Here is a 25,983-nt window from a genome sequence, read left to right as displayed (position 1 = left end):
AGAATAACTTGTAGAAGAAGGATAGGAGCACACATAGTCCAGGCCAACATGACATCTTCAGGGTAGAATAAGGCAGGCGGGTCACCAGGAATCTCATAAAACAAAGTCTCTTGGTGCTCAACAGGGTTAGCTTCCACAATGAGCTGGACCACCTCCTTCAGGTAGATAGGTAACAGGGAATTGAATGCTGCTGTCTTAACATCTTCACCAGCCGGACACATGGAAACTGGAAGCCTTCTCATAGGATTCAACTTTTGCCCGACAGGTAGCAGAGATGTTCTTAGATACGGAACACAAGAAAAGTCATTAGAGATGAGAGACAACAGCTCCACCGGGTCAGAGAAAAATTGAGGTGAACAAACTTCTGTTTTGAAATCTTCACCAGCCGGCCACAAGGATGCAGAAGGTATCCACATAGGAACCATCTTCTGCCCGTTATCCAGAAGAAATCGTCCAAACGGCGGGGATGTTCCTAGGAACAGATTACAGGAATAGTCGTGGGAGATGTGTGGAGAGATAGTCACCGCCTCCCCATCTTCAGTGACGTTATCACACCTTGACTCGACGACTAACTGTTTACTGGTATAGTCGCTGGAGATGTGTGGAGACATCGTCAACGTTTCCCCATCTTCAGTGACGTCAGCACACCTTGACTCGACGACTAACTGTTTACTGGTATAGTCATTGGAGATGTGTGGAGACATCGTCACCGTTTCCCCATCTTCGGTGACGTCAGCACACCTTGACTCGATGACTATCTGTTTACTGGTATAGTCATTGGAGATGTGTGGAGACATCGTCCCCGTTTCCCCATCTTCGGTGACGTCAGCACACCTTGACTCGACGACTAGCAGACCAGCTGAAGAAGATGACACTGCTGAGTGTCTTTGACGCATGGGAAGCAGACACTTCTCAAGACTGGGTAAGTTCAAATGAAGCACTTTACTGGAACTCTTGACCAGAGCGGGTGGTAGAGTCCTTGGCTCAGAGTGACCCATGGGCATAACAGACAGCATACGGTAGACAAACTTCTTCGTGTATAAGGCTCCAACTTGGAGCTGTAGTTGTCCTTGCAGGACTAGACTGCTCTTGAGTAGGGCTTGACCAACTTCAGACAACGCCCTTACCGGGTTCTGGAGCTGTATGACAGAGACCACACACCGACTCCGAATGGTTGGCGACTTTACCACACCAAAGCTCCCGGAAAACAGAGACTCAGTCTTTGATTTTAATGGAGAGGAAGAACTCTCACCTAGGGCAGCCTCTACTGCTGGCCCAGGGTTTTGGAGTTTTAGATCTACAGGGCAGAGACCGTCAGGATGTTCCTTGCAACCGCAGCGATACCGCGTTCGCTTCTTGCGGCTGGATTTGGGCTGCTGCTTTGCAGGCCCACTTTTATCAGCCTTCTAGGGTTCTGCTTGGGTAGCTGCTGGGACAGGTAGAGGAACAGGTGGGTCTTGGACGGACTTGATCAGACGTGACGATTTCTTCACGGGTTTCGCCCGTATGGACCGCCTCTCAGATCTAGATGGGGAAGGCTTCACAGGAGCAGCAGGACGAGGCTTGTCAAAGACTTTACGGAAGGCCACCAGGAAGGCCCCAAGACTCCTGACGATAGGATCCCCTGCTTCCCAGAGGGGACAAATCCATAATAAAGCATCTCCTGCTAGGTGGGACATGATATAGCCCACCTTAATCTGGTCAGAGGGAAAACAAGCTGCATTCTGCAGGATGTAGCGCAAGCACTGTTCCAGGAAGCTTTGGCATTCCTGTGGATTCCCATAGAACCTAGGTGGGTCTGCTGGGTTGTGCTCTTCCTCATAGGCCAGAAGTTGGTTGTAGAGAGCATTTGAAACTATGATTGGGCCCGAGGTCTCCTCAATTGGAACGACACAGGGCGGAAAAAATTCTTCAGCTTGCTCATACTGGTAGAGAGAAAGTTAATCATGCTCAGAGAGCGGTAGGACATGGGATACAGCGGAGGCCATGGCCTGTGCAAACTGTCACGCACGCGCCCAGACTGGTTGGCGTGGGCATACGGGGGTGTGGCCCCACTGGACCACAGACCAAACTTCCCCGGAAGGGGCGTAACTAAGTAGCTTCCTAGGTGTTCGCTGGAGCCTCTGATGGTGAGGTCAGACTTGTGCAATAGGAAGCTCCAAGAGCGGAGACGCTGAAGACGGAGCCAAGAGCGGAGATGCTGGAGGCGGAGCCAAGAGCAGAGACGCTTGAGGCGGAGCCAAGAGCAGAGACGCTGGAGGCGGAGCCAAGAGCAGAGACGCTGGAGGCGGAGCCAAGAGCGGAGATGCTGGAGGCGGAGCCAAGAGCGGAGACGCTGGAGGCGGAGCCAAGAGCGGAGACGCTGGAGGCGGAGCCAAGAACGGAGATGCTGGAGGCGGAGCCAAGAGCGGAGACGATGGAGGCGGAGCCAAGAGCGGAGACGCTGGAGGCGGAGCCAAGAGCAGAGATGCTGGAGGCGGAGCCAAGAGCGGAGACGCTGGAGGCGGAGCCAAGAGCGGAGACGCTGGAGGCAGAACCAAAAGCAAAGACGCTGGAGGTAACACCAAGAGCGGAGACGCTGGAGGCTGAGCCAAGAGCAGAGATGGAGCCAAGTGCAGAAACACAGGAGGCGGAGCCAGATAGAACCGCAAAGAGCGGAGCAACAGAGCAAAGCCAGAGAGTGCGAAGCAAGGTCTGAGTGCAGAGCCGCAAGAGTGCGGAGTGTAAGCAGACTGAGAACACAAGGAAAGACAAAGCAGGGAAGGAAGCCACAGACAAGGAGACCGAGAAAAGACAAAGTACAGACAAGGCAATGGAGCAAGACACAGGGACAAAGACACAGGGACCAGGATATTCTGCCTCCTGGAGGGCGGACTACAAGATCAAGGCAATAGCACAGAGAAAAGCCTCCAGAGAGGGAGTAACTCAGAGCAAGGCCAGGCAAACTCAGCAGCTAAACACTAACTGAGCTAACACATTGCACAGGCCCAGACCACAGGGTGGAGCTGCACTATATACAGGAGGCCTCTTGATAATTGGTCAGGAACTGATTAGACAGATGCACCTGATTCCTATAAGAACCAGAGAGTTCAGGCGCCGGCCCCCTATACACATAGCCATGAAGCATGCAGTAAGCAGAGACACAGAACATGGAGCTGGCATGAAACAGAAACCACATCATGGCCTGGAGCAGTGGGTAAGATTGTGTGAGAGATGTGAGGCCATGCTGTGATGCCAGCAGAGTTGTTACAATTCTCCTGGTCCTTCGGCACATGATATCCTGATCCGGGCACACTGTGGGGTAGAGATGATGGTAGGCAGCACAGTGGAAGAAGCAGAATGTTCAGTAGACAAGGCCACAGTAGAAGCACACAGTTCAGCGGACGCAGCCACAGGCACGGGCCGGTCCTAAGCAGGCACCCCAAGGATGGAACTAAGCGGTGCCTCCGCGGTGGTGAGTGGGGCCACGGTATGCACACTATCCTTGTCACTGCCCAGTGCAGAAGTCTCTCTGGGCTGAGGCTAGGAAATGTCAACAGTCTTGCTAGCTGGGAAAACAGCCGCAGCTAGCTGGTGTGGGTCCGTCGGGAGGGAGTCAACTGTCTCACTGCTCACAAGCTCGTTCCCTACCAAGAGTCCCATCTTCCCGCTCAGACTGCTATTTATGTCGGACCCGCCCCATCAGTCAGGTGTCCTGAACTGCTCCGATAGGAAACCTCTTCCCCCTGAAACAATGGTGACAGCCCCAACAGTTCTGGTCCAGACACGCAAGAGAGACCGTTAGCTTGGCTCTCCTCCCTACACATGCAGTCATGTGCCAATTAGACGTTTGTAGCCTCCCTCAATATAAGTTAATTGAGCATGGACTGATACATCTAGTCATAATGTTGAATCGCATACTTGCAGTCACATGACCACCTTCTCTGCTGTTATTTTGATACAATCATTGTTTTCTTTGCTGCAAATCTATCAGTGCTCAAACTGCTGAGCCCTGCATAACTGGACACTGACAGAAAGCTGCCAATCAGTGGAGGGAGTGGGATTACACAAAGCAGTTGACTAGGAGGCATGAAACACCTAGTTCTGTAAGGATCATGTACTGCAGAAAAAACACTAATTTTATTGAAACAGCAAAACACAGTCTAATAAATAACACATCACTGGAATCAGGGTATCTGCTTCAACATCATTCAGCACTCAGATTGCATAGCAAAAACTACTGACAGAGTCTCTTTAAGTCATTTTTGTGACACTGATAACATAAAATGTTTTAAGTTAACAAATTAAACCTGTATAAATAAGGTACTTTTTATTTTTAGACCTTATATTTATAAATGGTAACAAAATCAGGTGAAGCGCAAGTACATGTATTTTGAACCAATATGTGCACACTGCAATACAACCTGTGCCATATTTTTCCAAATCTGTTCTAATATCCAGAATGCTTTTAATATATTTTGAATGCACAAATTTGTACAATTACTATCGGGGTTCTTACACTTGACCCACCTGACCATAATAGGGCTTCCATAGAGGGAGAGTAAAGATAGGAATACTCAGCAAGATGTTGTAGAACAAGTCCTATTTGAATACCAGGTAGGATAAATCGCACAACAGGGATAATGCTACAAGGCCAACAAAGAAAATAATCAGTTTAAGGAAAATAAGGACTAGGAAAGGACAATACATGTATGGTCAATGAAAATTTGGTGTCAATATGAACATGTTTAGAAGAACAACTTCAGGTGGTTCTCACAAGATTAGAATATCATCAAAAAGTTAATTTATTTCAGTTCTTCAATACAAAGAGTGAATCTTATATATTATATAGTCATTACAAACAGAGTGATTTATTTCAAGTGTTTATTTCTGTTAATGTTGATGATTATATGATGCTTACAGCCAATGAAAGCACAAAAGTCATTATCTCAGTAAATTAGAATACTTTATAACACCAGCTTGAAAAATGATTTTAAAATCTGAAATGTTGGCCTACTGAAGTGTATGTTCAGTAAATGCACTCAATACTTGGTCGGGGCTCCTTTTGCATCAACTACTGCATCAATGCTGTGTGGAATGGAGGCGATCAGCCTGTGGCACTGCTGAGGTGTTATGGAAGCCCAGGTTGCTTTGAAAACAGCCTTCAGCTCGTCTGCATTGTTGAGTCTGGTGTCTCTCATCTTCTTTTTGACAATACCCCATAAGGTCAGGTGGGTTTCCTGGCCAATCAAGAACAGTGATATTGTTGTTTTAAAACCAGGTATTGGTACTTTTGGCAGAATAGACAGGTGCCAAGTCCTGCTGGAGAATGAAATTTCCATCTCCAAAAAGCATGTCGGCAGAGGGAAGCATGAAGTGATCTAAAATTTCCTGGTAGACGGCTGCACTGACTTTGGTTTTGATAAAACACAGTGGACCTACACCAGCAGATGACATGACTCCCCAAACCATCACTGATTGTGGAAACTTCACACTAGACATCAAGCAGCTTGAATTTTGTGCCTCTCCACTCTTCTTCCAGACTCCAAATGAAATGCAAAATTTACTTTCATCTGAAAACAACACCTTGGACCACTGAGCAACAGTCCAGTTCTTTTTCTACTTGGTCCAGGTCAGATGCTTCTGGCATTATCTATTGGTCATGAGTGGCTTGACACAAGGAATGTGAAACTTGTAGCCCATGTCCTGGATACGTCTGTGTGTGGTGGCTCTTGAAGTAATGACTCCAGCAACAGTCCACTCCTTGTGAATCTCCCCCAAATTTTTGAATGGCCTTTTCTTAACAATCCTTTCAAGGCTGCATTTATCCCGGTTGCTTGTGCACCTTTTTCTACCGAACTTTTTCCTTCCACTCAACTTTCCATTAAAATGCTTGGGTATAGCACTCTGTGAACAGCCAGCTTCTTTAGCTGTGACATTTTATGGCTTATCCTCCTTGTGGAGTGTGTCAATGACTGCCTTCTGGACATCTCGTTAAGTCAGAAGTCTTCCCTATGATTGTGGAACCTACTGAAACAGACCAAGGGACCTTTTTAAAGGCTTAGGAAGCCTTTGCAGATGTTTTTGTTAATTATTCTAATATACTGATATAATTACTTTTGGGTTTTCATTGGCTGTAAGCTATAATCATCAACATTAATATAAATAAACACTTGAAATGGATCACTCTGTTTGTAATGACTCTATATAATATATGAGTTGCAATTTTTGTATTGTTGAACTGAAATAAATTAACTTTTTGATGATATTCTAATTTTGTGAGAAGCACTTGTATATATAAGTGTATAAGGCTGCCATATAGGTACATGTGCCCTGAGCTGTACCTCTCCATGTCTCCTATTTCTTACATAAGTGTATGTCATTGTGATATGTTTCAGTCCATATGCATGGATGAATATTATTTTCTTCTAAGTGGAATTTCAATAAGGAATCATTCAAGCATCAGTGATTTTTCTCATGAACAAAAAAAAGACAATCTGAGTTTCCACAAAGCTTTGATCAGATTTTGATAAGAGCCTAGTTAATGTGTCACTTTCTACCAGTTACAGCAGTTTTTTTGGCATGCAAAAAAAAAATGTTTGAAGGATGATTCTTAAGCTTCTAATATTATAAAGTTCATGAAAAACTGGCACCACATGGATAGCATCCTAATGCTGTGCGATTTTTTTCATGGACCCATAGACTGACATTGGCAAGTTTGATCCATGACTCAGATCAAAATCGGACATGTTTTTGTGTGGACCATTTGGTCCGAAAAAATACCCAGACATGCGACCTGCACCATAGACTATAATAGAGGTGAGTTCTATCTGTGCAGAATACAGATATAACTTGTATGGGAAAAACTGATATCTGAAGAAGCCCTTAGTTGTCTGACAAGAGCGTATGTCCTGTAGTAGAGAGTCGTAGAGACTCCATGAATTATTGTACTGGACCCTTGCCTGTGTTCTTATCATAACTTAGTAGAAGCAACTGTCAAACAGTGTAATAAAATATGCCACAACTTCTTGTTTTGTTGAATACTGAAAGTCAGCAAATACAAGGAGAAAAAATGACCATAAATGTGTCACATTGTGCATATCCATCACACTCAACAGGAAATGTCTTGCACGCCCTGAGGCTAATGCTCTCGTAACTCAGGTCATCATTTCCAGACACCAGAGATCAGTGTTAACTTCAGTTTGTCATCTTAAAAACAGGAACTAGTGCACAATTGGCAAATAGTTTTCACAGTTTCCCGTTATATGTGCTTCGAGAAGACTTGTGATACTATAACTGCAGAGCTATAGTGGACAACCTGTAGTCTCAGAATGTCTCGGATTCCGCTCTTGCTCATCTTCATCCTTCTACTGACAGATCCTGTTTACCATGAAGAATCTTCCCATTTCAAATATCCCATCAACAACATTGCAGTTGGAAGAAAATACGTGACAGTCGCTACAGAGAATTGTCTGCACCAATTTAATCACACCCTGTCCAGGTTAAAAACAACAGGACCGCATGGAGAAACTGATACCATCTGTATGGGAGAAAAAGTCAGCAGCCACAAACCAACGTACTATAACAAAATCTTGCTCGCCTACAACGACACTGTCCTCACTTGTTGGAATGAGAAGGAAGGATCATGCATTGAGCTACATATGAGCAACCTGACAGCCATGGGAAATCCTGTACCAGATATTGTGCCCCAGGATCCAAAGCATGGCGCTAAAGGACTTATTTTATTTAAAGAAAAAGGAATCAACTTATTTGTGGCAAAATTTACTGCGAGTGAAAATAGTGCTGACCATGTCGTTACAATCATTTTACGACCAAAAGAAAGTATCGGATTTGTATTTAAAAGAGGGTTAACTGTTTCGTTAAAGGCAGGCACAGCAGGACTCAACTATGTTGATGCATTCCAATGGAAGCACAAGTATATCTTCCCCTATTACCCGTCTGTTGGCAATAGTGCCAGGGTAGTTGTACTCACTAAAGATTACGTAGATTTGGAATTTCATGCCCAATCTAATTTGAAATGTGGGAGTGAACCACAAAGAAAGATCATTTTATCTTCATTTGCATTCCACTCTTCAGAGGGTTTCCTCTGGGCTGGGATATTTAGTACAAACAGTACAGCATCCACAGACAGGACAGCACTGTGCCTTTATAATTTTACTCTCCTGGCAGAGCAACCAAGCACATGTATCCATGAAGACTTTTCAGTAAATTTGGGGGACTGTGTGAGTATTAACTACATTTTATAAAACAATAGAATGTTATCTGCATGCAACAGTATCTATAGCAGTGCTCAAAACCGGCTGCTGATATACACCATTGAATTATAAAGGGATCCACAGGAGCTCTGTCATTTTGATAGCAAAAATAGCTGTGCCCAAGACACTATTCTTTCCATTGAATGTTATTGAAATCATGATGAAGCCCTTGACAGAGGCAACTAAATAGTACAGCTGCACTGGGAGACTCTATCAGGGCCAGGACAAGGGGTCGGCAAAGCTAAACTCTAAGGCAACTTTCACGCATCAGTTTTTTGCCGTGAGGTTCAATCTGTCGAATTTTTAAATAAATGGATCCGTCGCAAATTGTGAAAAACTGATGCGACGGATCCTTTTTTACTCCGGATCCGACTAGCTGATCCGGGGAGAAGATCCGACTAGCTGATCTGGGGAGGAGAGAGAGGAGAGAGACACACCAGAATGGAAAGCGCATGCTTAGTTTAAAAAAATGGAATCCGTCATTTGACGGATCCGGCGCCATGGGATTCCATTATAGTAAAAATCTGACGGCGACACATCCGTCGCTGTCCGTTTTTTTTCGATGGACAGAAAAAATGTTCCTATGTCCATTTTCTCCAGCCACCAGAAAAACAATTTTCAATGGATCCGGCGAAAAACAGATGAAACGTGAGTCCATCCGTCGCAAACCTTCGCTAATACAAGTCTATGAGGAAAAACGGATCCGGCGGCAACTTTTACTAGATCTGTTTGCTTTTTTTTAATTCGACGGATTGTTCCTGACTGCAAAAAACTGATGTGTGAAAGTAGCCTAAGGATATGTCTACATACAGTGGTCATGCAGCAGCCATGAGTCACTCTGGTCTTTTTACTGTTTCTCTGCACAATTACTTAATCTTGCTGGGAAACAGTTGTTTCACCTGCAACACCAAGCGGCCATTATGATAGATTGCAGCATAACTACGCTGAATGCAGCCTTAAAGGTATCATTTCAATCAGTATAATGGTGCCAAGCTGACATTGTTTGTAGGTTACTCAGCACAATCCTGCTGACAGGTTCTCTTTATCATCTCCATAATGACGGCTTTGGACATTGCTGGGCCTTTCTCTTTGGCCCCGTCTTTTTATGTCACTGAGGAATAAGTAACTAACACACTTTGACAGTTGAAAATACATAGATATATATATATATATACTGTATATACTGTATATACATATATATATAAACCGTGTATATATATATATATATATATATATATATACACACTGTATAACACACACACTACTGCATCGGTACCAATCAGTTTTAGTACCAGTTGGGTACATAATACCCTCTAGATGCAGCTATCAATTGCAACAACATCATCTACACTGTTAACAGAGAGAGAGAGGGCTCCAACTTTCCAACTTTAACCCTATCATGGTACAGCTACTCAGGCAGAGCCATTGAGCTCACTTAATGACTCCAGCTCTATGATGTTACAAAGCAAGCTTTCAAGACTTCTTAGGTCTCTTCCTCAGGCATGGTATAACCAAGCATCCGAAGAAACTCAAATATATGCACAAAAAACAGAAGCATGTCATAATATATTGAAATTTCAATAAACAAATAAACTGAGTTTAGAAAGTGAAACCTTAATTAGATTAGTGGTGTGAAAGATTTATTGTCCCAATATCCAAGTAAGATCAGAGGCATGGTGTCCTCACTGTCTCTGGAGCAGATTCCTCAGATTTTGTAGTAAGTCATAAATCCTCCAGACAGATTTAGTCCTGTGTGGAGGGAATCAAAGACTATAACAACTTTGTATTCCCAAACCCTTCAATGTTTTTGTGATTTAAAGTTTCATTTTAATATGCTAACTTTCATATTGTTAATCTTGTGTCCTGGACCACAAAAATGTTTGTCCTCCAGTAAATGAGCTTTTTATCTGCAATCGTGTGGCGATGACACCTCATCCTTGCTCTCAGTTTCTGTCCTGTTTCACCCACATAGAGGCCCCCAATAGGACACATAATGCACAGAACGTTGAAGTGGAACAGGGAATCTTATAGTCCTGCTGTGTGTTGGGAATCTGTCTCATCTGAGGTATGTGAGATGGTCAATTGTTTTTCTGATACACTGATGTCTGGATTGAACTGTCTGAACAAGAATGTCTAAAATTCCATGACAAATTCATTATATTTTGCATCTCACCATAAACTTAACATTGCACCACCAAAAATGGAATCAACTTTCTGGATACCACCATAAAAAATTCAAAAAGGTTAATTCAGACATTGGTATAATGGAAACCAATTGATCGTCCCACAAACCTCAGATGGGACAGCTTTCACCCGAAACACATTAAAAGTCCATTGTATACTGCCAGGCCCTTACATATAATTGTATCTGTTCCAGCCCAACAGACAGGGATGAATACTTAGCCTCCATTGATGATCAGATCATTAGAGCCACTAGGATCCCTAGAAGTCAATTACTTCAATACGGAGAAAAAGAGAAAATAGTTGAGTACCTCTGGTGGTGACCTACAACTAACAGCTTGAGGTAATGAGAAAAACTGCTAAAAAATGTCACCACATTTTACACAAGGATGACTGGCTGAAAACAATCTTCTAAGACCCTCCTTGCTGTGCTACAGGCAAACTGCAAATTTAAGAAACATCATAATCCAAAGTATAATATCCTCGGATACACCGAGCCAAGAGGAACATATGCTTGCAATATGAAGAGCTGCAAAACCTGCATTCATATAAAGGCCAAAGGCAGGATACAGATTCCCAACATATAGCAAGATTATAAGATTCCCAGGACATTCATATGTTAGTCTTCCCATGTGGTGTACTTGATTCTGTGCACTATACTGTACAGTTGTGCTCAAAAGTTTACATACCCCCGCTTTCTTTGCCTTTTTTTAAGAGAATCTGAATGATAACACTAAAACTTTTTCTCCCCTCATGGTTAGTGGTTGGGTAAAGACATGTTTTGTCAAACTACTGTGTTTTCTCTTTTTAAATCATAATGACAACCCAAAACATCCAAATGACCGTGATCAAAAGTTTACATACACCATTTCTTAATACCGTGTATTGCCCCCTCTAACATCAATGACAGCTTGAAGTCTTTTGTGGTAGTTGAGGATGAGGTTCTTTTGTTTTCTCAGATGGTAAAGCTGCCCTCTCTTCTTGGCAAAGCGCCTCCATTTCCTGTAAATTCCTGGGCTGTCTAGCATGAACTAGCATGAACTATGTGCTTGAGATCTCCCAGAGTGGCTCAATGATATTGAGGTCAGGAGACTGAGATGGCCACTCCAGAACCTTCAGTTTGTTCTGCTGTAGCCAATGACAGGTAGATTTGGCCTTGTGAATTGGATTGTTGTCATGTTGGAATGTCCAAGTACGTCCCATGCGCAGCTTCAGGGATGATGAGTGCAAATTTTCCTCCAGTATTTGCTGATAACATGCTGTATTCATCTTTCCTCAATTTTCACCAAGTTTCCTGTGCCTTTGTAGCTCACACATCCCAAAAACATCAGAGATCCACCTCTGTGCTTTACGGTAGGAATGGTGTTCCTTTCATCAAAGGCCTTGTTGACCTCACTCCAAATGTAACATTTATGGTTGCAGCCAAAAAGTTAAATTTTTGTCTCATCACTTGAAATTAACTTTTGTTCCAGAAGTTGTGAGGTTTGTCTCTGTGCTGTTTTGCATATTGTAGACTAGATACTTTGTAGTATTTGCACAGTAATGGCTTTCTTCTGGCGACTCGACCATACAGCACATTTTTCTTCAAGTGCCTACTTATTGTGCTTCTTGAAACAGCCACAACGCTAGTTTTCTGAGAGTCCTGTATTTCAGCTGATGTTATTTGTGGGTTTTTCTTTGCATCCCAAGCAATTTTCCTGGCAGCTGTGGCCAACATTTTTGTTGATCTACCTGACCGTGGTTTTGTTTTTACAGAGCCCCTGATTTTCCATTTGTTAATCACAGTTTGAATGCTTTTGACTGGCATTATCAATTTCTTGAATATCTTTTTGTATCCCTTTCCTGTTTTACACAGTTCAACTACCTTTTCCTGTAGATACATGTACAACTCTTTTGCTTTCCCCATGACTCACAATCCAGAAACGTCAGAGGCTGGATGAAAGATACAAGAGTCTGTCTGGATTCCAGAAACTCACTCCGCTTTTATGCACACACTGATTATAAGAAAACGGGTCACAGGTGAGGATGTTAACTTTAGTAGCCATTCAAACCCATTTGTGTCAACTTCTGTGCATGTTATAAGGCAATAGATTGAGCGACTTTTACTTTTTTCGGATCGAGTCGGGTTTCGCGAAACCCGACTGTGTCAAAAGTCGGGTCGGGTGAAATCGGACGATTATTGCAAAAAGTCGGGGGCCGACTGAAACACGAAACCCAATGCAAGTCAATGGGGAATCAAACACCTACAGTGCCCATTTTAATGCCAAAAACATCAATTCTTATTACTTAAGCTTGTCAATCTTAATATACTTTATAATAATAGTTAGGCATTGAAAACAGGGGGTCATTTGGCTAAAGTTGTAAGGGAGTAGGGCTGGCTCAAGATTTTCGTGGGCCCAGGAAATGCGGAATACGTCACGGCGGTGGAGCAGGGAGAGGTAAGTATTTCAACTTTGCAAGTGCTGTGATCCTAAGCAAGCATGGGGGGCCCACTCGTTGGCACTGGCACAGGGCCCCTAATAGTACGGCGGGGTGTTTGACGGCGGGTGGCGCCTCCCACTGGCCGAGACACTTTTGCGTACTATGAGGGGCCCTGTGCCAGTGATGTCGCCAACGAGTATGCCCCCCCACCTGATGAAGGAACCTGTGCTTTCATCTGCACCTTCCTCTTTGTCCCCGTGTAAGGTGGTATAGTATGCGGGAAGGGGAACATGACTTTCAGCAGGGTCAGATTCTGGCTGTGTAGAGTGCAATGGGAATGTAGTGGTCTGGGTCAATGTACCAGCAGACTTATCTAACAGTGGCTGGGCAATGGGCAGGATGAGGAGGAAACACAGATATAGGCTCAAATAATAAAGTAGGCTAAATGCAGTTCAAAATTGGTAACAGGAATAAACAGGCGGCATTGCTTTGTTCAGTGGAGGACAACTGTAATGAGTGGCAGACACAGTTAGGAAGCCCAATTAATAAAGTAGGCTAAATGCAGTTCAAAATTGGTAACAGGACTAAACGGGCAGCATTGATTTGTTCAGTGGAGGACAACTGTAAGAAGAAGTCTCCAGGCTCCTCTCCTCTTCTCGCCCGACTACATGCACCACCGACCCCATTCCCTCACACCTCCTCCAGTCTCTCTCTCCAGCCGTCACAACTCACCTAACTACAATTTTTAATCTCTCCCTTTCCTTTGGCATTTTTCCCTCCTCCTTCAAACACTCTATCATTACTCCATTACTAAAAAAACCCACCCTTGACCCATCCTGCACAAACAACTACAGACCGGTCTCCAATCTCCCCGTCATCTCAAAACTCCTGGAGCGCCTAGTCTACTCCCGCCTTACCCGTTACCTCTCCACTCATTCCCTCCTAGACCCTTCACAGTCCGGTTTCCGCCCCCTACATTCGACAGAAACTGCACTCATCAAGGTGACCAATGACCTTCTGACAGCAAAACGTAATGGTGACCACTCTCTGCTCATTCTTCTCGATCTTTCTGCAGCTTTCGACACTGTTGACCACCCTCTCTTACTCTCTAGGCTCCAGTCATTAGGCATTAAGGACACTGCTCTCTCCTGGTTCTCCTGCTATCTTTCTGACCGCTCCTTCAGTGTTCTGTTCTCTGGCTCCACTTCATTTCCTCTTCCTCTCGCTGTCGGGGTACCTCAGGGCTAAGTCCTTGGCCCCCTTCTCTTCTCCCTCTACACAGCCCCAATTGGACAGACCATCAGCAGATTTGGCTTTCAGTACCATCTTTACGCTGATGACACACAACTATACACGTCATCCCCTGACCTTACTCCTGCTGTACTACAGAACGCCACTGACTGTCTGTCCGCAGTCTCTGACATCATGTCCGCTCTCTATCTGAAACTCAACCTCTCCAAAACTGAACTTCTTCTGCTCCCGCCTTCTACTAACCTCCCTAAATCTGACATTTCCCTCTCCGTGGGTGGCACCATAATAACACCCCGGCAGCAGGCACACTGTCTGGGTGTTATGTTTGACTCTGATCTCTCCTTCACCTCCCACATACAATCTCTTGCCCGCTTGTGCCGCTTACACCTAAAGAACATCTCTAGAATCCGCCCTTTTCTCACCATGGAGACAACAAAAACTCTCACTGTAGCCCTAATCCACTCCCGTCTGGACTACTGTAACGCTCTATTAATTGGCCTCCCCCTCACGCGACTTTCCCCTCTCCAGTCTATCCTTAATGCGGCAGCCAGGGTCGTCCATCTGGCTAATCGTTACTCGGACGTATCCGCTCTTCGCCAGTCGTTACACTGGCTGCCCATTCATTATAGGATACAATTGTACTTGTTCTCACCCACAAAGCTCTCCACAGTGCGGCACCCCCTTACATCTCCTCCCTCATTTCTGTCTATCGGCCTAGCCGACCACTGCGCTCTGCAAACGACTTTCGACTAACCTCTGCACTAATCCGTACCTCCCACTCCCGACTACAAGACTTCTCCCGTGCTGCGCCAATCCTCTGGAATACTCTACCCCAAGATATTAGGACCATCCACAACTTGCATAGTTTTAGGCGCTCGCTCAAAAGTCATTTGTTCATAGTGGCCTATCCCTAATCAAACTCATTTTATGTTTGTGTGTGTGTGTGTAGCCCATTCAGTATCTCCATCTACCCCCCACTCCATGAAGATGGCTGGACCATCATTGTAAATACATCATTGTAAATACACACCTGTACTTTGTATCTCCCCCACCTCATTGTAGATTGTAAGCTCTCACGAGCAGAGTCGTCTTATTTTGTCTTATTTTGCTTTATTACTGTATTGTTAACATTGTTACCTATGACTGTTGTGTTTGAAACTGTTAAACTGTAAAGCGCTGCGGAATATGTTGGCGCTATATAAATAAAGATTATTATTATTAACTGTAATGAGTGGCAGACACAGTTAGGCCCAAATAATAAAGTAGACTTAATGCAGTTCAAAATTGGTAACATGACTAAACAGGCGGCATTGCTTTGTTCAGTGGAGGACAACTGTAATGAGTGGCAGACACAGTTAGTAGGCCCAAATAATAAAGTAGGCTAAATGCAGTTCAAAATTGGTAACAGGACTAAACAGGCGGCATTGCTTTGTTCAGTGGAGGAAAACTGTACTAAGTGGCAGACACAGTTAGTAGGCCCAAATAATAAAGTAGGCTAAATGCAGTTCAGAATTGGTAACAGGATTAAACAGGTGGCATTGCTTTGTTCAGTGGAGGAAAACTGTAATGAGTGGCAGACACAGTTAGTAGGCCCAAATAATAAAGTAGGCTAAATGCAGTTCAAAATTGGTAACAGGACTAAACAGGCGGCATTGCTTTGTTCAGTGGAGGACAACTGTAATGACTGGCAGACACAGTTAGTAGGCCCAAATAATAAAGTAGGCTAAATGCAGTTCAAAATTGGTAACAAGACTAAACAGGCGGCATTGCTTTGTTCAGTGGAGGACAACTGTAATGAGTGGCAGACACAGTTAGTAGGGCCAAATAGTAAAGTAGGCTAAATGCAGTTCAAAATTGGCAACAGGACTAAATGGGCGGCATTGCTTTGTTCAGTGGAGGACAACTGTAATGAGTGGCAGACACAGTTAGGCCCAAACAATAAAGTAGGCTAAATGCAGTTCAAAATTGGTAACATGACTAAACAGGCGGCATTGCTTTGTTCAGTGGAGGACAACTGTAATGAGTGGCAGACACAGTTAGTAGGTCAAAATAATAAAGTAGGCTAAATGCAGTTCAAAATTAGTAACAGGACTAAACAGGCGACATTACTTTGTTCAGTGGAGGAAAGCTGTAATGAGTAGGGTTGAGCGAAACGGGTCGTTCATTTTCAAAAGTCGCCGACTTTTGGCAAAGTCGGGTTTCATGAAACCCGATCCGACCCCTGTGCGGGGTCGGCCATGCGGTACGCGACTTTCACGCCAAAGTCGCGTTTCAATGACGCGAAAAGCGCCATTTCTCAGCCAATGAAGGTAAACGCAGAGTGTGGGCAGCGTGATGACATAGGTCCTGGTCCCCACCATCTTAGAGAAGGGCATTGCAGTGATTGGCTTGCTGTCTGCGGCGTCACAGGGGCTATAAAGGGGCGTTCCCGCCGACCGCCATCTTACTGCTGCTGATCTGAGCTTAGGGAGAGGTTGCTGCCGCTTCGTCAGAAGCAGGGATAGCGTTAGGCAGGGTCCATTAACCACCAAACCGCTTGTGCTGTAGCGATTTCCACTGCCCAACACCACCTTCGGTGTGCAGGGACAGTGGAAGCTACATTTATTTATTTTTTTTTCCTCAGCGCTGTAGCTCATTGGGCTGCCCTAGAAGGCTCCCTGATAGCTGCATTGCTGTGTGTACGCCGCTGTGCAAACCAACTGCTTTTTTCAAAGCACAAATCCTCTTGTTCCTTCCTTTCTGCACAGCTATCTTGTTTGTTTGTCCACACTTTTTATTTAATTTGTGCATCAGTCCACTCCTTATTGCTGCCTGCCATACCTGGCTGAGATTACTGCAGGGAGATAGTAATTGAAGGACAGTTCCTTTTTTTTTTTTTTTTTTTTTTTTGGGAGATTAAGATTGGCATTTCTGCTAGAGTGCCATCCCTATCTGTGCCATCTCTCACTCAGTGGGCCATAGAAAGCCTATTTATTTTTTTGCTTGATTTGGGTTATAAAATCTACCTGAAAAAATCACTACATCAATCAGTGGGAGAAAAATATTGGCCTCAGGGCTTGTGTGCCACTCTTGACTCCTGTGTGTGCCATCTCTCAGTCAGTGGGCCATAGAAAGCCTATTTATTTTTTTGCTTGATTTTGGTTCTAAAATCTACCTGAAAAAATCACTACATCAATCAGTGGGAGAAAAATATTGGCCTCAGGGCTTGTGTGCCACTCCTGACTCCTGTGTGCATCATCACTCACTCAGTGGGCCATAGAAAGCCCTTTTTTTTTTTTTTTGCTTTATTTGGGTTCTAAATTCTACCTGAAAAAATCAATAAATCAATCAGTGGGAGATTAATATTGGCCTTTGGGCTTGTGTGCCAGTCCTAAGCGTGCCATCTCTCTCTCTCAGATAGTGGGCCATAGAAAGCCTATTTATTTATTTTTTTATTGGGTTTATAAATTTTCCCTGGAACAAAAAAAAAAAAGTGGGAGATTAATATTGGCCTCTGGGCTTGTGTGCCAGTCCTGAGCGTGCCATCTCTCTCACAAATAGTGGGCCATAGAAAGCCTAATTATTTTTTTGCTTGATTTGGGTTCTAAAATGTACCTGAAAAAATCACTACATCAATCAGTGGGAGAAAAATATTGGCCTCAGGGCTTGTGTGCCACTCATGACTCCTGTGTGCATCATCACTCACTCAGTGGGCCATAGAAAGCCCTTTTTTTTTTTTTTTTTTTTGCTTTATTTGGGTTCTAAATTCTACCTGAAAAAATCAATAAATCAATCAGTGGGAGATTAATATTGCCCTTTCTGCTTGTGTGCCAGTCTTGACTCCTGGGTGTGCCATCTCTCTCTCTCTCTCCAATTGTGGGCCATAGAAAGCCTATTATTTTTTTAGCTTGATTTGGGTTCCAAAATCTACCTGAAAAAATCACTACATCAATCAGTGGGAGATAAATATTGGCCTCAGGGCTTGTGTGCCACTCCTGACTCCTGTGTGCGTCATCTCTCACTCAGTGGGCCATAGAAAGCCCTTTTTTTTTTTTTTTTTGCTTTATTTGGGTTCTAAATTCTACCTGAAAAAATCAATAAATCAATCAGTGGGAGATTAATATTGGCCTTTGGGCTTGTGTGCCAGTCCTAAGCGTGCCATCTCTCTCTCTCAGAAAGTGGGCCATAGAAAGCCTATTTATTATTTTTTTTATTGGGTTTATAAATTTTCCCTGGAACAAAAAAAAAAAAAGTGAAAAAGTGGGAGATTAATATTGGCCTCTGGGCTTGTGTGCCAGTCCTGAGCGTGCCATCTCTCCTATTTATTTTTTTGCTTGATTTGGGTTCTAAAATGTACCTGAAAAAATCACTACATCAATCAGTGGGAGAAAAATATTGGCCTCAGGGCTTGTGTGCCACTCCTGACTCCTGTGTGCATCATCACTCACTCAGTGGGCCATAGAAAGCCCTTTTTTTTTTTTTTTTTTTTTTTGCTTTATTTGGGTTCTAAATTCTACCTGAAAAAATCAATAAATCAATCAGTGGGAGATTAATATTGCCCTTTCTGCTTGTGTGCCAGTCTTGACTCCTGGGTGTGCCATCTCTCTCTCTCTCTCCAATTGTGGGCCATAGAAAGCCTATTATTTTTTTAGCTTGATTTGGGTTCCAAAATCTACCTGAAAAAATCACTACATCAATCAGTGGGAGATAAATATTGGCCTCAGGGCTTGTGTGCCACTCCTGACTCCTGTGTGCGTCATCTCTCACTCAGTGGGCCATAGAAAGCCCTTTTTTTTTTTTTTTTTTGCTTTATTTGGGTTCTAAATTCTACCTGAAAAAATCAATAAATCAATCAGTGGGAGATTAATATTGGCCTTTGGGCTTGTGTGCCAGTCCTAAGCGTGCCATCTCTCTCTCTCAGATAGTGGGCCATAGAAAGCCTATTTATTATTTTTTTTATTGGGTTTATAAATTTTCCCTGGAACAAAAAAAAAAAAGTGGGAGATTAATATTGGCCTCTGGGCTTGTGTGCCAGTCCTGAGCGTGCCATCTCTCTCACAAATAGTGGGCCATAGAAAGCCTATTTATTTTTTTGCTTGATTTGGGTTCTAAAATGTACCTGAAAAAATCACTACATCAATCAGTGGGAGAAAAATATTGGCCTCAGGGCTTGTGTGCCACTCCTGACTCCTGTGTGCATCATCACTCACTCAGTGGGCCATAGAAAGCCCTTTTTTTTTTTTTTGCTTTATTTGGGTTATAAATTCTACCTGAAAAAATCAATAAATCAATCAGTGGGAGATTAATATTGCCCTTTCTGCTTGTGTGCCAGTCTTGACTCCTGGGTGTGCCATCTCTCTCTCTCTCTCTCTCTCCAATTGTGGGCCATAGAAAGCCTATTATTTTTTTAGCTTGATTTGGGTTCCAAAATCTACCTGCAAAAATCACTACATCAATCAGTGGGAGATAAATATTGGCCTCTGGGCTTGTGTGCCACTCCTGACTCCTGTGTGCGTCATCTCTCACTCAGTGGGCCATAGCAAGCCTTTTTTTGTTTTATTTGTTTTCTAAATTCTCCCTGAAAAAATCATTTTATTTTATTTGGTTTCTAAATTCTTCCTGAAAAAAATCATTTTATTCTATTATTTTTTTTCCTAAAGTCTCCCTGAAAAAAAAAAAAAAAAAAAAAACAGTGGGAGATTAATATTGCCCTTTCTGCTTGTGTGCCAGTCTTGACTCCTGGGTGTGCCATCTCTCTCTCTCTCTCTCCAATTGTGGGCCATAGAAAGCCTTTTATTTTTTTAGCTTGATTTGGGTTCCAAAATCTACCTGCAAAAATCACTACATCAATCAGTGGGAGATAAATATTGGCCTCTGGGCTTGTGTGCCACTCCTGACTCCTGTGTGCGTCATCTCTCACTCAGTGGGCCATAGCAAGCCTTTTTTTGTTTTATTTGTTTTCTAAATTCTCCCTGAAAAAATCATTTTATTTTATTTGGTTTCTAAATTCTTCCTGAAAAAATCATTTTATTCTATTATTTTTTTTTCCTAAAGTCTCCCTGAAAAAAAAAAAAAAAAAAAACAGTGGGAGATTAATATTGCCCTTTCTGCTTGTGTGCCAGTCTTGACTCCTGGGTGTGCCATCTCTCTCTCTCTCTCCAATTGTGGGCCATAGAAAGCCTATTATTTTTTTAGCTTGATTTGGGTTCCAAAATCTACCTGAAAAAATCACTACATCAATCAGTGGGAGATAAATATTGGCCTCTGGGCTTGTGTGCCACTCCTGACTCCTGTGTGCGTCATCTCTCACTCAGTGGGCCATAGAAAGCCTTTTTTTGTTTTATTTGTTTTCTAAATTCTCCCTGAAAAAAGCATTTTATTTTATTTGGTTTCTAAATTCTTCCTGAAAAAATCATTTTATTCTATTATTTTTTTTTCCTAAAGTCTCCCTGAAAAAAAAAAAAAAAAAAAATCAGTGGGAGATTAATATTTACATTTGTGCTTCAGTGACAGTCCTGCGTGTGTGGCATCTCTCTCATTTGTTGTCACCAACAACAGAGTGTGTAACATTGTGCCTGATTTTCGTTGTGGTCTCACTCACCTGTAAAGGGGTAGCTAAATCATACTGAAGTTATAGCTCACCGTGTAATTTGTGTGACAGCAACAAATACCGTTCGTTTGTTTACGTTTTTAAAACAATGAGGAAGTCTGGTGGAAGAGGTCGTGGCCGGGGGCGTTCATTGTCAGCTGGTAATGAGGGTAGTGGTAGTGGTGGAGCATCAGCTGGTCGTGGGAAAAAAAATATTGCACCTAAGTCTGGAGCTGTGGAGCCAGGTTCGTCGTCTGGCTACACAAGGCCTCGAACGCTCCCTTTTCTGGGAGTAGGAAAACCGATTTTAAAGCCGGAGCAGCAAGAGCAAGTTTTGGCTTATCTTGCTGAATCAGCCTCTAGCTCTTTTGCCTCCTCTCGTGAAACTGGTAAATGTCAAAGCAGCGCGTCGTTAGTGGATGTTCACGGTCAGGGACAAGTCGCTTCCTTGTCCTCTTCAGCAAAAACAACAACAGAGAAGAATGCAGCAGGCGACACAACGGGTTATTCCATGGAGCTCTTTACACATACCGTCCCTGGCTTAGAAAGTGAAGCAGTTAACAGTCCATGCCCATTACAAGTTGAATCTGACATGGAGTGCACTGATGCACAGCCACAGCCAGACTACTATGCTGGTCCTTTGACTCAGACCACAACATTGCCCTCGCAGGGTAATGATCAAGAATCAGACCCTGATGAGACTATGTTGCCCCATCACGAACGCTATACCACCGACCGACACGGTGACACAGACGAAGTTGCACACGAGCTACAAGAAGAGGTAATAGATGACCCAGTTCTTGACCCCGATTGGCAGCCATTGGGGGAACAGGGTGCAGGCGGCAGCAGTTCTGAAGCGGAGAAGGAGGGGCCGCAGCAGGCATCAACATCGCAACAGGTTCCATCTGCCGGGCCCGTATCTTGCCCAAAACGCGTGGCAAAGCCAAAACCTGTTGGAGGACAGCGTGGCCATCCGGTTAAAGCTCAGTCTGCAATGCCTGAAAAGGTATCCGATGCTAGAAAGAGTGCAATCTGGCATTTTTTTAAACAACATCCAATTGATCAGCGCAAAGTCATCAGTCAAAAATGTTCAACTACCTTAAGCAGAGGACAGAATCTGAAAAGTCTCAATACAAGTTGCATGCATAGACATTTAACCACCATGCATTTGCAAGCCTGGACTAACTACCAAACGTCCCTTAAGGTTGTAGCACCCTCGGCCAATGAAGCTAGTCAGCAACGCAACATCCCTTCTGGCAGTGTAGGGCCACCATTTTCCGCACCACCTGCAGTATCTGTGCAGGTTTCTTTGCCAGGCCAAAGCAGTCAGGGTCAGGAAATCACCAGTTTTGTAGTAGGAAACACTGCATCTAGGGCACCGGCGGCAACAATACCATCTCCCACCGTCTCTCAGTCTGCCATGTCCACCCCCGCACCCCCGCTAGTTCCACGATCTCCAGCTCTCCAGTCCAGCTCACCCTACATGAGACTATGGTTAGAAAAAGGAAGTTCTTAGCCTCGCATCCGCGTACACAGGGTTTGAACGCCCACATAGCTAGACTAATCTCGTTAGAGATGATGCCCTACCGGTTAGTTGAAAGCGAAGCTTTCAAAGCCCTGATGGACTACGCTGTACCACGCTACGAGCTACCCAGTCGACACTTTTTTTCCAGAAAAGCCATCCCAGCCCTCCACCAGCATGTTAAAGAGCGCATCGTCCATGCACTCAGGCAATCTGTGAGCACAAAGGTGCACCTGACAACAGATGCATGGACCAGTAGGCATGGCCAGGGACGTTACGTGTCCATCACGGCACACTGGGTAAATGTGGTGGATGCAGGGTCCACAGGGGACAGCAAGTTTGGGACAGTTCTGCCTAGCCCACGGTCTAGGAAACAATTGGCTGTAGCCGTTCGCACCCCCTCCTCCTCCTCTTCGTCCTCCTGCAGAAGCGAGAGCTCGTCCACAGACCGCAGTCGCACAACCACTCCATCCGCAGCTGCCACTGTTGCACACCAGGTCTCCCATTATGGGGCAGCTACTGGCAAACGTCAGCAGGCTGTATTGGCTATGAAGTGTTTGGGCGACAACAGACACACCGCAGAAGTTCTGTCCGAGTTCTTGCAGAAAGAAACGCAGTCGTGGCTGGGCACTGTAGATCTTGAGGCAGGCAAGATAGTGAGTGATAACGGAAGGAATTTCATGGCTGCCATCTCCCTTTCCCAACTGAAACACATTCCTTGCCTGGCTCACACCTTAAACCTGGTGGTGCAGTGCTTCCTGAAAAGTTATCCGGGGTTATCCGACCTGCTCCTCAAAGTGCGTGGACTTTGCTCACATATCCGCCGTTCGCCCGTACACTCCAGCCGTATGCAGACCTATCAGCGTTCTTTGAACCTTCCCCAGCATCGCCTAATCATAGACGTTGCAACAAGGTGGAACTCAACACTGCACATGCTTCAGAGACTGTGCGAACAGAGGCGGGCTGTTATGTTTTTGTGGGAGGATACACATACACGGGCAGGCAGTAGGATGGCAGACATGGAGTTGTCAGGTGTGCAGTGGTCGAAGATTCAAGACATGTGTCAAGTCCTTCAGTGTTTTGAGGAATGCACACGGCTGGTTAGTGCAGACAACGCCATAATAAGCATGAGCATCCCCCTAATGCGTCTGCTGATGCAAAGTTTGACACACATAAAGGATCAGGCGTCTGCAGCTGAGGAAGAGGAAAGCCTTGATGACAGTCAGCCATTGTCTGGCCAGGGCAGTGTACAGGACGAGTTAGTGGGCGAAGAGGAGGAGGAGGACGCTTTTCCGGGGCCACTGGAAATTGGTGGCGCGGCAAGGCCGGGTTCTGGTTTTTGGAGGGACACAATTGACGTGGATTTGCCTGAAACTGCCCCTCAACCAAGCACAACCGCAGATTTGAGAACTGGAACTTTGGCCCACATGGCGGATTATGCCTTACGTATCCTCAAAAGGGACACACGCATAACTAAAATGATGAACGATGACGATTACTGGTTGGCCTGCCTCCTTGATCCTCGCTATAAAGGCAAATTGCAAAATATAATGCCACATGAGAACTTGGAACTAATATTAGCAACCAAACAATCAACTCTTGTTGACCGTTTGCTTCTGGCATTCCCTGCACACAGCGCCCGTGATCGTTCTCACACGAGCTGCAGGGGCCAGCAGACCAGAGGAGTTAGAGGGGCAGAAATCAGAAGTGGCGTTGGCCAGAGGGGTTTTCTGACCAGGTTGTGGAGTGATTTTGCTATGACCGCAGACAGGACAGGTACTGCAGCATCAATTCAAAGTGACAGGAGACAACATTTGTCCAGTATGGTTACAAACTATTTTTCATCCCTTATCGATGTTCTCCCTCAACCGTCATTCCCATTTGATTACTGGGCATCAAAATTAGACACCTGGCCAGAATTGGCAGAATATGCATTGCAGGAGCTTGCTTGCCCGGCAGCTAGTGTCCTATCAGAAAGAGTATTCAGTGCTGCAGGTTCAATACTAACAGAAAAAAGGACTCGTCTGGCTACCCAAAATGTAGATGATCTAACCTTCATTAAAATGAACCACAACTGGATTTCGAAATCTTTTGCCCCACCTTGCCCGGCCGACACCTAGCTTTCCTATGAAAAGGTCTTGCCTGTGGACTATTCTGAATGCCTTTTCCAATCTCGTAATTTTCTGCACCTGATTGTCCAGCATACGACATGTTTACACCTCACTAAATGGCCAAACTCCCCACACGGGGCCGTGGTATCGACACTTGGCGACAGCACCCGTGAGAGTGCTGTTTGTCTGAAGAGGTGGGTGTGCCCGCTTTTGGTCGACGGCACTGCCACTGGGTCCCTCCTAGTACAATAAAGTGTCTCTGGCGGTGGTGGTGCGCACCCAACGTCAGACACACCGTTGTAATATGAGGGGCCCTGGGCCTGTACCGCCGGCCACAAGATAGTTCCCCCCCCCCAGCTCAAACAGTGCTCTACCACTTGCAAAATTATCTCACAGCTCCACCAATGTTTAGTCTATGCGCTGACATCCTTCAATGCCTGCCACTGACAATACCATTGTATTGACATTTTTGTTATGTTAGGCCTTCGATGCCTGTCTGTGGTCACTCCTTCCACTAGGCCTCCACTGACCACACCACTGCTGCCCGTGTACCCCTGGAACCAATTTAAAATTGCCTACAGCCAGCCCAATTTTTTTATTCTAGGCCTTCGATGCCTGTCTGCGGTCCATTCTTTCCACTACTACTACACTGACCAGGCCACTGCTGCCCGTGTACCCCTGGAACCAATTTAAAATTGCCTACAGCCATGTGTTATTATTTTAGGCCTTCGATGCCTGTCTGCGGTCACTCCTTACAATATGCCTCCACTGACCACACCACTGCTGCCCGTGTACCCCTGGAACCAATTTAAAATTGCCTACAGCCAGCCCAATTTTTTTACTTTAGGCCTTCGATGCCTGTCTGCGGTCACTCCTTCCACTAGGCCTCCACTGACCACACCACTGCTGCCCGTGTACCCCTGGAACCAATTTAAAATTGCCTACAGCCAGCCCAATTTTTTTATTCTAGGCCTTCGATGCCTGTCTGCGGTCCATTCTTTCCACTACTACTACACTGACCAGGCCACTGCTGCCCGTGTACCCCTGGAACCAATTTAAAATTGCCTACAGCCATGTGTTATTATTTTAGTCCTTCGATGCCTGTCTGCGGTCACTCCTTACAATATGCCTCCACTGACCACACCACTGCTGCCTGTGTACCCCTGGAACCAATTTAAAATTGCCTACAGCCAGCCCAATTTTTTTATTTTAGGCCTTCGATGCCTGTCTGCGGTCCATTCTTTCTACTACTACTACACTGACCAGGCCACTGCTGCCCGTGTACCCCTGGAACCAATTTAAAATTGCCTACAGCCATGTGTTATTATTTTAGGCCTTCGATGCCTGTCTGCGGTCACTCCTTACAATATGCCTCCACTGACCACACCACTGCTGCCCGTGTACCCCTGGAACCAATTTAAAATTGCCTACAGCCAGCCCAATTTTTTTATTCTAGGCCTTCGATGCCTGTCTGCGGTCCATTCTTTCCACTACTACTACACTGACCAGGCCACTGCTGCCCGTGTACCCCTGGAACCAATTTAAAATTGCCTACAGCCATGTGTTATTATTTTAGGCCTTCGATGCCTGTCTGCGGTCACTCCTTCCACTAGGCCTCCACTGACCACACCACTGCTGCCCGTGTACCCCTGGAACCAATTTAAAATTGCCTAC

General features: G+C 44.7%; 1 protein-coding gene across 1 annotated transcript in view; it reads left to right on the top strand.

Moving 5' to 3' along the window:
- Positions 1–7,223: 7,223 nt before the first annotated feature.
- The window catches only part of PLXNC1 (plexin C1), a 374,777-nt gene continuing 356,017 nt past the window's right edge, over positions 7,224–25,983 (top strand). Inside the window, exon 1 of the mRNA XM_069764349.1 lies at positions 7,224–8,222. Within this exon, the coding sequence (XP_069620450.1) occupies positions 7,311–8,222 (912 nt within the window). The 5' untranslated portion in view covers positions 7,224–7,310. The remainder of the gene's footprint in view (positions 8,223–25,983) is intronic.

Source organism: Ranitomeya imitator, chromosome 4 (assembly GCF_032444005.1).
Source record: "Ranitomeya imitator isolate aRanImi1 chromosome 4, aRanImi1.pri, whole genome shotgun sequence".
Taxonomy (NCBI): Eukaryota; Metazoa; Chordata; class Amphibia; order Anura; family Dendrobatidae; genus Ranitomeya; species Ranitomeya imitator.
The sequence above is the reverse complement of the archived record's forward strand: the minus strand, read 5'-3'. Positions and strand labels throughout refer to the sequence as shown.